At 45.3% G+C, this 17,704-nt stretch overlaps 1 protein-coding gene across 7 annotated transcripts; it reads right to left on the bottom strand.

Moving 5' to 3' along the window:
* Positions 1-1,406: 1,406 nt before the first annotated feature.
* On the bottom strand, positions 1,407-14,391 carry NCOA4 (nuclear receptor coactivator 4). Of its 7 annotated transcripts, none has more exons than XM_086751866.1 (10): positions 14,306-14,391; positions 8,426-8,579; positions 7,835-7,975; positions 7,626-7,714; positions 7,027-7,135; positions 6,347-6,418; positions 5,529-5,675; positions 4,291-5,301; positions 3,886-3,975; positions 1,407-3,291 (listed from the first exon to the last, which is right to left on the bottom strand). In XM_086751866.1, exons 2-10 carry the CDS (start codon positions 8,564-8,566, stop codon positions 3,286-3,288), a joined length of 1,806 nt encoding a protein of 601 aa, XP_086607992.1. In that variant the 5' UTR covers positions 8,567-8,579; positions 14,306-14,391; the 3' UTR covers positions 1,407-3,285. The 7 variants fall into 7 exon arrangements, with proteins under 7 accessions (XP_086607992.1, XP_086607996.1, XP_086607993.1 ...); XM_086751870.1 differs by lacking the exon at positions 14,306-14,391 and adding an exon at positions 13,997-14,140; XM_086751867.1 differs by lacking the exon at positions 14,306-14,391 and adding an exon at positions 13,778-13,953.
* Between the last annotated feature and the right edge of the window lie 3,313 nt (positions 14,392-17,704).

Genomic DNA, 17,704 nt, shown 5'->3' on the forward strand with positions numbered 1-17,704 from the left:
GCAGTGAGGGAGGTGAATTCTAAGTATGGAATACAGAGAACATCTTTGTGATGTCGAGGCTTTACTGTGTTCACAACTTAATGGCAAACAATCAGTATAAAGTTGCTACTTAAAGCTGTGACCAGAAGTATCTCTGAGCTCAATAGGAATAAAAGGAAGCAAATCAGATTGCAAACAGGATCTGGCAAGCACGTTGTGGTCCTCCATGCAGTGTTACAGAACTGTGAGCAGGGGAGACCGTGGCCCTCTTGAAGAGCAGTGTTTATCCTCCTGCAGTCCAGTCCTGGCATCTCGTTCTGCTGACAGATCTGAGACAGCTTTCCATGGTGCGGCAGCAAGTGAGGGAGTCAGGCAACAGGTCTAATGAAAGCTTTTTGAGTTTTGTAAAGCTGCTTTTGTGTGGTCTTTGGAATAGAGAAAGCCAAACCACTGTCACCGTTCCCTGTCAGCAAATGACTTCTCTTACAGTTGGGGGAATTTGTTGAAAAATCACTAGTCATGTGGTAAGAACCTACAGCTTCCTCCATGAAGCAGAAGCTGCTGCTGAAAACAGGAGGGAAATGTATGTTAGAGCAGAAAAATGAGCCAGTGTTTGAAATACCTGAGAGTACCAGGTCGATGCTTGTATTTCAAAGAACAGTCTCCAAATGTTTGAGAAGCCGTGAATAGTGTTCTCTGCTCCTGCTACTTCTTCTTTGTCTTTGGAAGACCTTAAGTGGTTTTTTTCCCTGTCTTTGGAAGCTAAACATTCAGGATATGTGTTCAGTTCTGCGTGTGGCTGCTTCCAACAAAGAACCTCTGGTCCATTTAGAAGAACTGTGCGTATGCACACCCACACGTGGAATTCAAGGTACGGTGGTGGGTGAAAGGCTGCCAAGGCCCAGCTGCATGCTGTCTCATGAGAATGCTCTCTTAGTGGTACAACACAGCCTGGATTAAGTCACTCCTACGTGTTTAAAGGAATGGAAGATGCTCAAAGGAGGAACAAACACGCAGGGAGCTCGATGCTCAAAAACCATGAGAGCAGAAGAGCCAGAGAGGAACTCCAAATGGTACAGCCAAACCAGAGATGTTCTACAGCCATGGGAGAAGAGGACTGAAGGCTACTAAAATCCCTAACTCCTCAAGTATGCAAGAGTGGCAAGAAACAAAGAGCATTTTGTCTAAATCTGTATTTCTTACAGCAGCAGAGTAAAGGCCAGGTGATTCAGACATACCGGCCGTGCGTCCAGGGGCTCATGTTGCAGTGCAGTCGCTGACAGGAGTTACCCCATAGGCGTGTACCTGGGGCCAGCATTTCCTGGCTGTGACAGCGGGGCTCCACGCAACCGCAGGCAGTGGTGAAACACAGAACTACAACATGGGAATCCAGTACGGGGACAGAGGCACAGCCACAACCACACAAGTTAACCAGGGAACATGTCTCAGCATTTTATTCTCAACTCTCTTGCAAAGGAGACGTACCACACCGTTTGGCTGCAATTATTTTTTTAATGGAAAAGACTAATCAATGTTTTACATAAATATCAATTAGTGATAACAAGTCAGTAGACTTGTAAAGTAGAGTAAGTAGAGAAGTACATACCCCCAAGTTTTAAAGGCTCACAATGAACTGAGAAAGTAGCACACAATGACGACTACAAGGAATTATAAGAGGCGGGCTGCACGTCAATCACCTTCATTAAGTTCAACTGCTAATCAAATTAGGCTATTATTGGAGTTAGTCACCAGGCAGTTGTCCCGTGCAGCAACAAGGACATGTTCAAAGAGGAAAGTGAACTTCAAAACCATCTTTCTGCTTCCAGCAGAAAGTCCCAACTCTGAAAGTACGAAAGCCTCAAGTGGTCCACTGACATGGAGCCCTTTCGGGGTCTGGTTTCAGATGTGCAGTGTCCCCCTCTCAAACTAAAAACTTATTTTTAAACAAATGCACAGGTTCTGTCAGAAAGGAACATGTTCACACTGCAAAGTGATACCAAGGTTGGATCTTGCTAATAATTTCTTTTCTACAGGGTTGTGAGGAACTGAAATCACTGTTATTTCCAGGGAGGCTGCGGGGATGGAGAGAAGGGGAGGCTATTTTTTATAGTCATTAAGAGCAATTTGTTAAGTCAGTAGAAGCCGCACCACTAACTATGTAACTTCACAGTTTTCCATGCAAGCTGACAGGCATGATCCACATTTCCATCCAACATCTCTGCATGCCTTCCTGCAGGCTCAGAATGCTAAATACCTGCAGAGGTATTGCTCGTGTTACGCCCACAGCTATAGGGATCAGTTACTCGACCCCACTTTCAGATGGATAACAACATGGAAATCCACAGCTTAACTAGCTTTAAAACGGATCAGTGGGAGCCATGCAGTTTGCCAAGTTAGTGTTTCCCAATTAAACAGCATGACATCAATCTGATGAGAAGGCATCTAATTCCCCAAATATTACCTTTACATATTATGCGGCTAAGATGTCTCCTTTCCAGTGGTTTAGTCAATAAAAGTTCATTATGAATTATCTAAAACTAGCAGAAATGTACACATTTCATCTGACAGCTTTTTCAGTGAAATTCAAATAGTTATTAAATGCTGGGGACGTGGTAGGATCTGATCTACTGATGCATGAAAATTAACACCCTACCCTGTTCTTGGAATGGCACAAAAATTTGCAAGAAAAGTTTTCATTCACAACTAAGTTAGGAATTTTGTCACGTGTCAGGTCCCATAAATTCATGTCTTTTTCAAAGTCCAGAGTACACATACTGAGCCAGGAGATGCACCAACACAAGTTGCAAATGAAACCTCTAAAGTTAGCAACTGCTCAACAGAAGAAATTGCTTCCAAATACAACCCAAGTTATCTTGCAATCCCAGTAAGGCAGAACCCAACTCATGACAAAGTTGCAGCAGCTGAAAGGAACAGCAACACTTCTAAAGTCACTCCCAAAGGTGGACGTTTCAAAGCACCAGAGAGATTTTGCTTTACACTTGCACTGGCTTCAACAGCCTTCAAGTGACAACCCATTGAAGAAGATTAACGTAGTCCCATAACAGACAGGAATTTACTAACACCTCTATAGTATCAGATTGCTTATGCTCAGTGGGTTTACATTTCAGAATTAATCATAACGAAAAGGCATCTTCTGCACCATAACTCTGTTACATAAGTATTTTTTCTTTTTGTTATAATTTTAGAAGAAAAAGCAGATGGCCAAACACAAACACAAGCTGGCTGCACTCAGCGTGATCTGCGATTGATCAGCAGGGAGGGGACCATTTCGATGCTTCCAGTTCTTCACATCTAAACAAATTTAAAACTGAGTTATTCTCTTTGATAAACGGAAAACAACACATTTGTAAAAAAAAAAAAAAAAACGCATATAAGACACGTTGGAAAAAAATACATTCATACTAAACTATTTCCTAGAACTGAGTATCTTGCCTTCAGGGTTTGAAGTATGCCTGCTGAGAACAACCTTCTTAGTGAATTTCAAAAACAATGATAAAGACTTAGCTTGGCAGAAAGGAAAAACATGACATCAGCTGTAAATAAATTATCGAGATAAGAAAGAAGCTGCCTGGAAACTTAGACATTAACTGCACATTCTAGTTACAAGAGAAGTTACCATGATTTTACCAACTGTCAATCAGTTTAAGAGTGATTTATGTGAGAACGTAATTCATTCCCTTCCCGGCTTGTGATCAAAAGAAGAGGAATAATGAAAAAGTAGAAAGATCCAAGCTGTTAAAAAGATATACGGGGAGGAAATCACACTGCTGTTAAATTATTACATGTAGAGAGCTCTGAAGATGACAGTTAGCTGCCAGTGTCTGTATTCTGTACCCCTAAGTTATGTTTAGGCTCAGCTGTTCTAATACATTCTGTGCATCCTACCTCTAAAGGAGTCCGATACAGCCATTTTTCTTTATCTCCACTGAGTTTCATACAGGCAAAAAGATCACAAACGGCAGGAAGGCCAAAGTCCTGAAAGAGAAGCCACCTTAATTACTGATCACGAAACATAAACACATAAAACTGACTTCCGAGTCTTTGAGATGAATACCTTCTTCATTTAGTAAAACATATCAACTTGTTCTGTGTTAAATGCTGGCCTCATCTACTTAAGTAACTAAGTAATAATCACTGAGAACATTAAAAGAGCTAAGAAACCTAAAAATTAACAATCACTATTTCCAGAAAAGCTATGAATTTGGAAGAGAAGGCAGGCATTAAATTCAGTACAACAATAAACCCGGCACATTGGCTTAAGACACAGCAGTAACAAAAAGTTATGCTCACTTGTGCTTTCTTGCGTAGAAGCCATTTATCTTCCACTGGAGGCGGGTTGGCGTTTTCTAGGTTGTTTGAAGTCAACACCCAACTGTTTACATTCAAGGGGAGGTGGAACGGAGCCAAGAGGTCTAGGAAAGGACTCTTGAAACTATTATCTGCTTTTTCCCTGCTCGCCTTTTCTTCTGCACTTTCTGCTTTGTGCTCAGACTTGGCTAGCCAGCTTGTCAGAGGCCTTTCGAGCAATACTTTAAAGGGTTCTGCGATCTCTGCTGAATAATCCGCTTTCTCTGCGCTAACGGGTTCCCCTGCGAGCTGCTGTGCGGGATTAAGCCAGGTACTGGCAGCAGACTTGGTCGTCTCGTGCTCAGGGTTTGATACATCTTTCTGGCCGACTGGAACTCCATTTTTATCCTTCCCTTCCTTCTTCAAAAGCCATTTACACAGAGCCTCTTTTCCACAGTTTTCATCACACACGCATTCTGAAAAGCTGGCACACAGCTCGTTAGCTTTGCACACGTCTTCCACTTTAAACGGGGCCTGGGGATGCTGAAGAAGCCAAGCATTTACAGCATACGTAGCGGGTGGTTTCTTTCCGTCAAGATGCTCATTCAGGCATTTCAGATCTCCCAGGTTCTCAATTTCAACACCTTTGCTCTGGCTGCCACGACAACTGGTACACGTTTCAGCTTTGAGGAGCCAATCATTCAAATTAAATTCTTCCCTAAAAGGTTTAAATTCATACTTCCATTTCTCATCTGAAGCACTACCTCCATTTTCCGCATCAGGAGTAAGCAGCCAGTCAGAAAGGTCCATCTCTTCTTGTCCAAAGGATTCCAGTTCCTCCACCTTTTCAACAGTGGAAAAGGATGAGCTGAAAGTAGAGGTGGAGTCTTTGCGGCCAGGGGAGTCTCTCTTCCCAGCAACATCACGCTGTTGATTCTGCAGGAGCCAGTTTTCCAAATCTTTCAGATTTCCCCAGGCTTGCTCAAAATAACAGACTTTGGAAGAACTTAAATCCTAGTAAAGACACATTGAAATGCATATATTAACACTAAGAGACAACATTCAGTAACTGTTTGCACAGTTACAGCTTGGAGCATTCTGAAAAGTGCCAGGCTATTAGTTGCACATGAGGCAGAGCGAAGAGAATCACAGGATGTTTAATTCCCCATCATATTGCACCTGCAATCGGGTACTGTGTTTGCCCCTTTATTAAAAACTAGGTTAGTGCATAAAAGGCTTACCTGGCTGGGCTCTGACACACATTTTTGCGTAACCCATTCTTCAAGATTGGTGCTGGGAACGTACGGAGCCTGGCAAACACCTACGGGTCTGCTTCCAAGTAACCAGTCAGCAAGCGAGGCGCTCACTGTCCCACACAATGTTTTCTGCTGAGAAAGAACGTTCCTGGTTATGAGAAAGTCTAATGGCTGAGACAATCTATGGTGAGCATCAACACAGGCATTCCACATGCATCAGTATTTCTGAACCAAAAGAAAAACCAGTCCCTTCTAATTAAGAAAAAAGTAAAACTTCAATCACCTGTATGACTTTAAGCCAATGCACTGAGAGATTGTTTTCTGATCCCATGTTCTTCAGAGAGCAAGTGACAAGAAAAGGAAGCGACAACTTCTAAATGCACAGCTCTGATATGCGTAACCCAGCCATAATTCTCCTTCTGACCAGAATTCTCGTTACTAATTTGCTACCTCCTCCACTGACGCTGGTTCTGTGCGGAGCCCAACATAAGATTCCCTACTAATTTCTGCATTAACAGGAATCAGATAGTTCCAAGTCCTGGCTTGACAACATCAAGTAACATTCAATGAAAAAATTCTGACTGCCAGCCACACTGCAAATTCACTTTCATACTACGTTCTTACACAGCTATTCCTGGAGCAGCTGGAATATCACATCACTAATGCTCACCACGACAAATATTACTCCAACATCTTAACAAACAAACAGAAGTCATTACTCAAGCAAGCTAACATATTGTGCTTGAGTTCTCCTTTTCCCTTTAATACAATTAAACATTCACAGATACAAGTATTAATCTTACCTGCTCACGGTTCATTAGGGCACAATTCTGTCCTGGGAACCAGGGAAAAGTATTCTCTCTCTCTGAAGTTTGCTGTAAGGAAAGAAAAGTAAAAGTTAAGTTAAATCTCAGTTTTGTCTAGTTTCTAGGATGAATTCTACAATAAAGCAGAAGTAAAGCACAGTTACAACTGGTCAGTTCTTTGTGGCTAACAATGCTCTCAACATTCAAAAACAGAACGGAGAAAGATTTACTATAAAAACACTACTGTCAGTCCACTTCCTTTAAGAGAATTATTTTCAATAATACAGGAAATATGCTGCTTAGATAAGAATCCCAAAATATTTGTATCGCAGAAAGCCATCTACAACATATAAACTATTAATATCTAAAGAAAATGGTAACATTAATTTTCAGTTGCTGGGTAGAGTAAGAATACAATCATCATTCCCCTCAGTCTCTGTCAAAATATATTAAAATAACATCTACATAACTAGATCTAAGCTCAGTCACAATCAGAACTACGCACAATAGTTAGTAAACCACTGTGTATATATTATTCAGCTAAAATTGTACCACTCTTAGACAAGATCCATTCAAGCTATAACTAAAAGCAGAAATATCAGTTGGAATATACTGCACTACTGCCTCAAAAAGATGTTTTTTCAAGTATTCCAAGCCAGGATAGTCTTGGTGCTTACCATTGTTTTAATTGAACCAAATGAGGTAATAGCCTGGCGAAGGTATGATGTGTCAGCCTCAAAATTCAGGATGGAAGACTCCTCTGGTTTAAGAGTAAGACTTTCCAGTCTGAAAGATAACGACAATTGTTACAGAAAGGAATAAATAAAGACAATCACCTTCTTCATCTGTCATATTTTGGGAATCAGTCCATTATTTCATAAAAAGGCTTCCAAGCTGAGTTGGCACTAATTAGGTAACACAAACTTTTAATATTTGCATAGAAAGAAAGAGATCCACAAACTGAAAACAGAATAAATAGCCAGCAGAACACAAGTTTCTCCTTACTTCAATTGCTGTCAACAACTAATATTTGAAATAATCTGCACAAATGAGTACCTCCCTTGCTCATTATGGTTCTGTTTTTTCAATTCAAGATAAAAAGGCAAGAGAAATAACATCTCAGACTGCTTTAAAGATCTTATTTCTAGGGTCCATTAAACACATAGAAACAATGAGTTAGATCTATCATTAGTTCTGTTAGAATAAAAAATCAGATTAAATTTGTAAGTCAAAATAAATACCAATTGCATTAACCTGCATCATAAAATAGACTTACCTCTCCAGGCAAACTGAAATCTGGTTTGCTAGTTCGTTACTGTAGGAGCGTTCCAGCTGATGAATAAGGCAGTTGAACTGTCCCAAATACTGCATGGAAAACAAACCACATGCTATTGTTTTGGCTTCTAAGATTAAAATTGATAAAATAGTTGCAAGGACAAAATTTACTTAAACACGTCAGTGCAACATTTTAAAACCACATCTTACCAAGTAGAGCTGCTGCGCCTGCTGCTGCAATGCCTCCTCCTTCAGCTGCTGGATGAGATCTACCTGCTCAAACAGCCAAACCTCCCGACTGCGCAGGCATTCCAGGTGGCGGCTTATGTGGCTGTGAATCTTCGCTTTTACCTGTAAGGCAACCCGTACCGTTTCTCCAACATCCGTCACACAGTATGAACAAGCATATGCTGCACTGATTACAGAACAGTATTTGTCACAGAGAAGTGGTATTTTTGGAGCAATTTATTTCTCAAAACCTAACCGCATCACCCACAGCACCGTATGACTCAAGTCAGTAAAAGTCCCAAGGCTACTTCTAAAGAAGTATCAACGAACAATGCTACTTGCAGTATCTATTCTGACGTTTCAACCAACAGCTTTAGAAAATTCTGCATGCCTAAGCTAGGAATACAGGAATACCTTTATGAAGAGCATGGCCAAATTACACAGCAACATGCTTGCAAGTCTCTAGGAAAATTTCAGACCGTCATCATAATAGAAAGTACTCTGGAATAATAAAAACTGTCATTAAAGTCATGTTAGTTATTAAAACATTTTTTAAAAAGAATTTAAAATTACCTCCCGCCAGTTCTCTTTAATCTGTTGTTCAGCTTTGACAATTCCAGATATAGCTGTTTCCAAGTCCTTCTTTGCTTGAAGGCACTTTGCCAGAGGCTCACTGCTGCAGGAATTTCTACTTCTATCTTGTGGTGGACTCATTCTTGAAGTGTTCCTAAAACACAATGAAAAAAAAAGATTTCTCCATAGTTTCTATTCCTCTTTAATGGAAGGGGAAGGTTATCATATGAAGAACCATCTGCTCTACTTCACTATAAAGATGAACAAAAAAACCCAACCCCTAAGACCCTACCCATGCAACTTTTCAAAACGTACATAAAGCTTTCTCCAGGAGCGACAATGGTCTCTCAAATGCCTCAGCCCACGGAATTTGCACAATCGCAGGAAAACCAACAGGTATTTGACAACAGCTTCAGCTGCAAGAGCAGCTTAGGCAATCCTCCCCTGCCATTCACCTTCCTCTGGCTTTTATGTCCAGCCAGCAAACTCCAGCAGCGGAGGGCTGATTCAGGCAAGGTTCAGCAGCTCTGCCAGAGCCGGTGAAGAACGGCCCAGCAAGGGACAGGAACGGTTTCAGTCACCCTTTTTTCAGCTCCTGGCAAATGAATCGGCTCCCATAAATGAGAAAATTTTAATACAGTGTGATCAACTGAAAAACCAAGTGCTGATACATGGATCACTCTTTATTAAGCTGCAAAGACCAAGACTTAAAGCAGCTGCCTGTTATTTTTGTCATGGCCACAGCCATGCTAACATACTCAGCTTCAGCATATCCTCAAGTAAAAGGGGGTCAGATAGATAGAAAATTTATACAGACTGGTAAGGATTCTGCAATTAAGAGAAAAAAAGATAAATATAGATTTTTAGTAAAAGTGGGAAGCATCAATGTAAGAATTTTTTCTAAGCGGTGGGTACTTGGTTACTGAAGAGCTTCAATTCTCCTGTTAGTTTCATGGGATTCCTGAAGCACTAACTAAAGATTTGTAGTAAACATTTTATTTAAAACATGTCTTCAGCAATGACAGCTATGGAAATTCCCATCAGAGTTAATTAAAGCATACACTTGTGCTAATCTAAATATTTCACAGATTTTACCACTCCTCTGGAGGGAACTGAAGAGTATTTTAAATATGACAAGATGACCGTCATAACAGCTTGTGTTACTGAGCAGTTAGTCTGCAATTTCCAAGCTCCATGACCATATAAACTGCAAAAATCCTTCTACAGCCAAGACCCACCAGATACATACAAGTTTCGTGTCTCAGAGAGCAGGGGGCTAAGAGTGGTTCTCAAGTGGAAGCTGACAGAAAAAGCAAGGCTTGCTGCGAGGCAGCGGCAGAGGCTGCATCTCCCTTGGTTCCCTCCACATCAAGGGCTTCCCGCCTCCCAGGTGCCCCCCAGCATGAGACACAGAGCCAGCACAGAAGACACCCCGAGCCCCTGCATGCTACTCAATCCCATCCTTACCATAACATTTCATCTTCTAGGAAACGCAGAGCACAACTACAAAAGGAGTGAACTTGAATTTATTTTTTAAGCCTATGTTAATTCCACACCAAATCAGACAGGGTGCAGAAGTCCAAAATACATCATTCTCCATTCTGTGCTAAAAATGCCAGGTTTGTCCTTGTATTTGCGTGCTCTAATTCATGCACAAGTTCAGTTCTGTAGAATTTCACAATCTCCACCTTGCTAGTGATGTTCAATAAAAGGTAAGCTTTCTCTTCACAACAGCCCATAGATTTTATCTTGCTTGTCAACTGTCTCACATACAAGCTACAGGAAAACCTAAGTGGGAGCCCTAGCTCTCAAATGTAATCTAAAAGTATTGATGCAAAGGCAGAGATATACTCAGCCAATAAAACAAGGACATCAGCTATATTAAAAGCTGTCATATGCTCAGAAGTAAACAACAAAAAAATCATATTGTTCATTATTATTTCATTCATCACTCTTACGTAACAACTGAGCCAAAGTCTGGTAGGATAAATGTAACTGCCATGTTTGCTCACACAGTAGATAATGTACTTAAAAGAGTTTTGTGAAATCATGCTAAGCTGTGTATCTATAAAGTCCAAAGTGTGCAAATTTATGCGTTTTCTGAATTTATGCCACTAGAGAATTGGGCTCCATGCCTGAAGAAATACTACTTTTTCACACTTTGCATTAGCAACTTCATACTGGCACAGTCAAATTTAAGAAACTTAACATGTGCTCATCTAATGAACTCCAAAAATACTTGCATTTGTTGCTTTTCTGGTTTTTCGTTTGATTGCAAGAGTCTCTATCTAAAAAGTATAGAGAGAGAATGAAGGCTGCTTTCCTCCCGCCAGCCAGCTCTTGTAGAACAGCTGTTCTTACGCCTTCTCAAAAGTTAGACAATAAAACTAACATTACAGTTTTAGATGACAGTCAACCCATCCTTCTTTTCAATTTCCACAAGCCTCTCACAAAAACAAGTGGGGGTAGTCATTACCCCCCATATCCTCACCTCCCAGTTACCACCAACCAGCACCAGGAGTTTGGGGCATTTTCAGGTCCCCACGCTCTGAAATACCCGAGATGATACATATATAATTTGAAACGTTCAAAGCCAGGTTGGACGGGGCTCTGAGCAACCTGATCTGGTTGGAGATGTCCCTGCTCCTTGCGGGGGGGGTTGAACTGGGTGACCTTTAAAGGTCCCTTCCAACCCACTGCTCTGTGATTCTATGATACGCTCTGGCTCAACAGTAACCAAATGCCATTACTTCTGCAGCAGGATGCACGGCTGCGGCACAGTCACCGGTTTCGGCCATTTCCATGTCACCGCACTGTTTCCAGCCGCGCCAGGCACCCCCCCGCGGGGACACGGCGTCATGGGACACGCTCCCCCCCCCACCCCGCACACCCCCGCTCCATCACCCGAACCGCCGCTTACTTTTCCGGGCGAAGGGAGCGATTCAGCAACAGTGCCCTGCCTACAGAGCCGTGTCTGCTCTCGGCCTTCCCCTCTGCGGGGGCACGGCCCGAAAACCGCTCGCACGCAGCCCCGCTCCACGTACCTGCTCGCCGAGGGGGAGGCCAGCGGACGGGGGCAGAAGCCGCGGTGCCGGAGGGAGGGGAGGGACGGGGCCGGTGTTTATCGGCGGGGCCAGCCCGCGCCTCGGCACCGGAACCGCCCCGGGGCCGCGGGAGGGGAGGGCGGGGGCCGGGCCGAGGCGCAGCCATCTTAACCCTGCCCGGGGCGGGGGGGGGGGCGGGGCGCGCTCCCCTCCGAAATGCCAAGTGCCTCCTCGCAGGCCACCGGCAGTTTAAACCGCAAAACCAGAACGTTTTGCAACAAAACCACCGCTTCTTGCAACTCCAGAGGCGTGGCGCCGTGCCTTTTCCGTGGAACGAACGCAAAAACCTGCTGAAGCGGCCCGCGCCCCTTTCTTCTGCAGCAGCAGGGGCCAAAGGGGCTGCGGGCCTGCCCCGCACCCAAACCAAACCTACCCCCTGCCCACACGCCAGCCCCAGCACCGCGAGGTTCCAAAAATCCTCCTGGTAGCAAACGCGGTGAACTCCTGGGGTCACTGAAACGACGCGGACACGCACGGCTCCCACCGCATCCACTCTGCGCCTCTGTGGTTTCCCTGCGTGTAATCAGCAAGAACGTTACGGCTTCCAAACCAGAAGAACGGCCCAAACGAGGCAGGAACATAACACTATTGTTCCTACTCGCAGAGTAACTACCAGTCTTCGCAGACAGACTTTTGGCTGCAAAGGCCCTGCAGCCAAAACGTCCGGGCGCGGTACTGCTTCCAGCGCTCTGCACGACCTCCTCCACCCCGAGGTGTTATCTCCCCTACGGGTCTCCTTTTGCTTCTATGTGTACATCAGAAACTGCTGGACAAAAATCCATATATTTTTTTTTTAGATTTTTATTAAATATCACGTGGCTAGAGAGCAGAGGAGAGGACAACCCTTCCTGGCCCAGCAATCTGCTAACAGGCCAGCAGAAAACTGGTTTTACCAGCTTTTCACCTTCAGCACAACCATCCCCGCTGCTGCTTGGGAAGATCGCTGCTTTCTGTTTCAAACCGGTGTTGAATAACCTCAGGAGAATGACCGTGCTGAGCCTTTGCTGGGGAAAAGCTTCTGCAGGGAAGAAAACCTCAGGTCGAACAGACTCTATTTATAAACGTGGAACGATTTATTTAAGTTGGCAGGACAAGGCTGTTCCAGAGGTATCTCCGACCTGACTTCATGTGGTTTTAAACCAGCTGGCTTGTTTGAACTGAAATCCCTCTTCATTTCCATTTTACCCCACCAAGAAACAGCAGTTCCTCTTAAGTAACTGTCCCAAATTAGGTGTGTGGGAGTTGTGGTCAGGGAGCAATGTACTGTAAGTACACGAGCTGAATCTCAGAAGTTTCCAATTACATCCAAATATAACAAGCTTTTTACACAGAACAGAATCAACATCCCCAGCCAGTACCTGTGTGGAGCTTCCGCGGGGGGGATTTTTTTACTCCAAAACAAGTATGTACCACCGAGTTTTGTAAGCCACAAGACACATGTAGAATAAATGACCTCTAACAGTTCTGAGTAACAGAGGAAGTGAAATTAACACTTGAAGGAATAATAATTTCAAAAGTGACAGATAATAAATTTTTAAAGATTCCGGTCGTTTTTACCTGCCTGCACCGTATGGGAGCTGTGCCACAGACCTGAACACATGCAACTCCTATTTTCAGCCTATTTTAGAAGAGCCCGGTCAGTGCACAGTGCACACCTACCCAGACAGCTTCAAAAAAGCGTGGTTTCCAGAGTCAGGAGTCACCAGTGCAGCTGAGACAAGAAGTGTGATTATCGTTTTATGCCATCGATTGCAAATATACTTCTTAAGTATAGCACAGCAGGCCTATAAGGAGAATGACAAAATATCTGAACACGATGGCCTGGAATCCGTATGCCGTAATTACATACAATACCAAAGCAGATATCTCAGCGTGGAAAAGACACGCTGTTATCTTAACACAGATTTTACATCACCACACAACCATCTTTCAGACTCTCTCACTGAAAACTCTTTGGAAAACAACTGGCAAATGCCTTGCTCTGCTTGAAGCGCACGGCCCCGCTCTTTGTATATCCCCTAACACAGCCTTAGGCACTTGCAGAGCGACGAACGGTATTTTTTACACGACTGTCAGCATTTTTTCCCCCTCCTGTGACTGCATACCTCACTTAAAGCCCCGGCACAAAACAATCTTGCTCCTGTGTCAGCTTTTCCCTTTAAACCCAGCCACGAACACCGAGCGTAAAGCTGGAAGAACGCCTCACAAAATCCCTGAAAGCTCCCCGAATCCCTCTCAAACCACTTACCTAACAACATACATTTCCCAAACTTTCCGTAAACACGGCGCACAACTCCCGACGGCTTCTGACCCGGACTGCTACTGCTTATGCAGCCTTTGAAAAGTCGACAAAGGAGTTTGACTTTTCAGTGAAGAAGCGGGATGACTTTAGGAGTGCTAGCAGCCTAACCTCTCGCGGGCATAAGAAGAATACGAGATCAGCCAAAAGAAAAACCCCCAAAACAACCTCAGGCCTTCGTATGCGATGAGTGTCAGCCCTCCGTCACTGAATTTCCATTCCCTGACCGATCCGCCCGCCACAAGCCGGGCCAACCGGCCCCTCAGCTCCCACCGGGCAGCGGCCCCTGCAGCCCGGCCCGCCGCGCCGCGCCGGGCCGGGCCGGGCCCAGCAGCGCTCCCCAGCCTGGCGCACCCGCCCTGCTCGCGCGGAAACCCGGGGCCGCCTCGCAGACATTAACGGCGCCCCGCCCGCGGCAAGACAACGCGTGCCCGTCCCCCCGTTCCCCCCGCAGGCCGCGGCCCCGTCGCCGCTTACCGGCCTCGCCAACCTCCGCCGCGGCGCTCCCCCCTCCGCCGCGCGCCGCCGCAACCGCCCGCCGGCGTCCCCGCGGCCGCTCTCGCGAGAGCACCGCCCACGCACCGCCCGCCCCCTGGCGGCGCGGCGGAGCGGCTGCGGGGCCGGGCGGCGGTTAGCGCCGCCATAGCGGCGGCGGGGGCGTGGCTGCAGGCGCCCAGGCCGGGGTTTTGCGGGTCGGGGTCTCTGGCGTCCCCTCGCCCCCCCCGCTCCCGTTTTCCTGGCGGTGGTGGGACAGCTGCTCGGCAGCCGCGGTACCGGGCGGGCGGTGGGAGGCGGCCCGCGTTGAAGTCCAGCACCGACAGCCCGCCCTGCTTCAAACCCTCGGGCAGCGCCGGGCCGCCCTCCCTGCCTGCGGCAGAGCAAAAGGGAGGCGAAAGAGGAAGGAGAGAACATGTCAGGGGATGCGGCAAGCCACCGGGTCTGGTCTTTTTCGTGCCCCCGTGTCCGTGGAGCACTGCCCTCCGTAGGTGTTTGCACAGTACTTAAAACATTGGTTAACAGAGAGAGGGGACCTCAAATGGAAACAGCTCCATCCCTGCGGTAACCGCGTCAGCCTTTCCTGCACCCCGGAGCTGCTGCTCTGGGCGCACACGGAGGAGCCGTTCTTGTGAACAGGGCCTAACGCGAGGGCAGGGCTCCTGGCCGCAGCCAGAGCACAAATAATTCAGTGCTGACATAAGAGAAAGTAAAAGTCGGCCACCTCGCCCCAGATGTGCTGTTACCCCTGGAACCTGCATTTCAGGTATTCGGCTGCTTCATCCAAACGCGCAGGAGACACAGGCGGTGCTACATTATCCTTCTCTGTGTATTTGGATTTCAGAGAAAATAATGCCAACCCCATCTGACCTTGAAAACCAGCAGTGCTCGTATACCTCCTCTGCACCACCCAAAACACAAAGAACTTGAAGAACGTTCTCTGCTGCAATGATTATATAGCAATTTTTATAGGGTGTATGCATGTATGCACATATTCCTAAAAAATGTTTCTGGTCCCTGTTTAGACCATGCCTCTCAATAACTACAATAATTTAGTTGAAGAAAATCAGTTGTGTTAACTTCTATGTTTAAGGCACCATAATATAATTTCCTGTTCTGCAGCTCTACCACACAGTTAAGCAGCACATCGCTGCCTTTTGAAAGGGAAATAAAGAAGTGCAGCACACTGACAGCAGCACAGCACACACGGCCCAGCTGGAAGTGAAGCCAGATGCTGAGCCAGACTAACAAGCTGACAGCGGCTCCTCTCAGAGACAGTGACGGTCCCAAAGCAGAGCACAAAATTATAGAAGAGCCATGGTTGTAGGCATGAGGGAAGTTCATGCAGCTCCCAGGGGAATGGCCAGTTGCTTCAAGCTCTGACGCTGGAAGCAGACCGTTTTCTCTTTGTCCCTGCCAGCCGGCGTGTGCAACCCTCCCTCCTGCATATCCTCTCTGACGTCTGTCCTTGGTCCCCTTCCAGGCAGGCCATGTCCTGGCACTCGGTCCCACAGCTGGCTGCCAGATCTGTCCCCAGCCTTCCCCCAGAGCTCGTCCTGCCCGTGGCCGGAGGCTGACCTTGGGGCCACCAACCTGCCCAAGGAGCTGAGCGGGGCAGCAATCAGTTGTGCTTAAGTCCAAGGCTTTGCTTCCCTGCAGGGGACTTTCAAAGTTCTCTGTGCTGTATTTACTCGCCTTGCATCTTTGCTTTTTGTGTTGAGTTTCCTCAGTACCAGAGATAAACTAAATATTTTTTAACTCCTACACAAACAATTTCCTATATAGACTGTAAACAGATGTTTTAGTAACCTTTTCCTGCACCCCACACTTGGCCTTTTTTCTTCCTCTACTTTAAGTATTTCTCATTTCTGCAACCTTTTTTTTTAATTACTGTGTATTCATCTATCCCATGTCTGGTCTATCCCACTTCACATGAAACAGAAGTACAGACTGCCCCTAACTCCACACACATCTTGCATTTGAAGAGGTTCTGTAGCTTCTCCAGGAAGTCCAGCCAAAGGCAGAGCTTACTTCTGGAGGCAATGGGCTGCAGTGAGAACCCGGTGTTTGTGAATAAGGGTCCCGCCCCAGATGTGAACAAATCTCTTATTTGTTGTGGTCCAAACGTATCGGTGCAAAAAATAACAACAGAAGTGTTAACCAAAGACCTGTCATTCCTGAGTAGAGGGACAGAGAAAAGGAACAGATTTAATTTGTGATCAGAGAAGTGCTCTTTCTTCTGCAATAGGGGTGACAAGCAATTGCAGAAGGAAATACCTTTATCGTGTATGCAGTGAAGGCATGAGGATCCATACCCTATGTTGGTAAGCACACAGCCAACATTCAGATGTTTGTCAACACAGCATCTTTTGTGTGATAAATTCCTAGGCAAGTAGGTTTTCCTAAGGGTCCCACACGTTCTCTAAAACAAAACCATGGGTATGGCCATTTTAATCCTCACTGGTTTTTTTCCTGCCTTTTTTTTTGTTATTAATTTTTCCCTTCTGAAACCCTCCAAAGCTTCAGCTGGGAGATGCATCTCAAAGAGCAACCACTTCATATACACATATCCTTTTGCAGGAACAGGAGGTTCTTTGATGGCCAGAAATTAAATGTCTTCCCGCCTATCAGGTGGAAAACACACTCAGTTCAGATACGAGGGATAGGTACTGCAACTCACACGTGCTTTACAAACAAGAGGAACGTCCATGCATATTTTGTGGGTTACAGTAGGCTTAACCACATCTTCAACAACAGCAGGAATGACCCAATAGCAACACAAAAACATGCCAACACAAAGTTGTTGTTTGTCAGTAAGTGTGTTACTGACTTCATCAGCAACCTCTTCCAAGATATCAATATTTGTGTCACTGAAAACTTGTTGTAAAAGCTGTGCATACCTGTAATGAGACTTGCCAAGGCCAGGAGTGTGGCTTTGCTTCAGCACCTGATATAATTCTCCCTGCAGTGTTTGGCTGAAAATACCCTCTGCCACAGTTTGCTGGCCAGTCTACAATACGCAGAGAAACACATTCAATAAGCAAAGTCACATCCCAACAGTGGTTCACCGATCCTAGACTCGGTGGCTCCTACAACTTGAAATATTGAGGAAGGGGATAAATATTAAACATAAATCCCTAGTCATATTCCACATACACCACACATTCATATTTTGAATAACTACCTGGCACACTTGGGATGTTAAAAATGCTGTAAATTTAAGAAAACAGATCATCAATGGAAAAGATTCCCATGCAAGTGTAGAGCTCACTGCTAAAATTTCAGAGACCTACGGTTTCCTGAAGAGCTGGGTTTAAGGTATAAAGCCCCCATGCCTCAGCCTGCAAGTGACTGGCTTTGGGACAAGGCAGCTGCTTTGCG

The sequence above is a fragment of the Chlamydotis macqueenii genome, chromosome 7, assembly GCF_036417535.1.
Source record: "Chlamydotis macqueenii isolate bChlMac1 chromosome 7, bChlMac1.mat, whole genome shotgun sequence".
NCBI lineage: Eukaryota > Metazoa > Chordata > Aves > Otidiformes > Otididae > Chlamydotis > Chlamydotis macqueenii.

Coding starts and splice junctions, on each gene's coding strand:
- NCOA4 (XM_086751867.1), bottom strand. Junction 7,715..7,834: donor AGGCGCAGCAGCTCTACTTG/GTAAGATGTGGT, acceptor TTTTCCATGCAG/TATTTGGGACAGTTCAACTG. Junction 7,136..7,625: donor ATTTCAGTTTGCCTGGAGAG/GTAAGTCTATTT, acceptor GTTATCTTTCAG/ACTGGAAAGTCTTACTCTTA.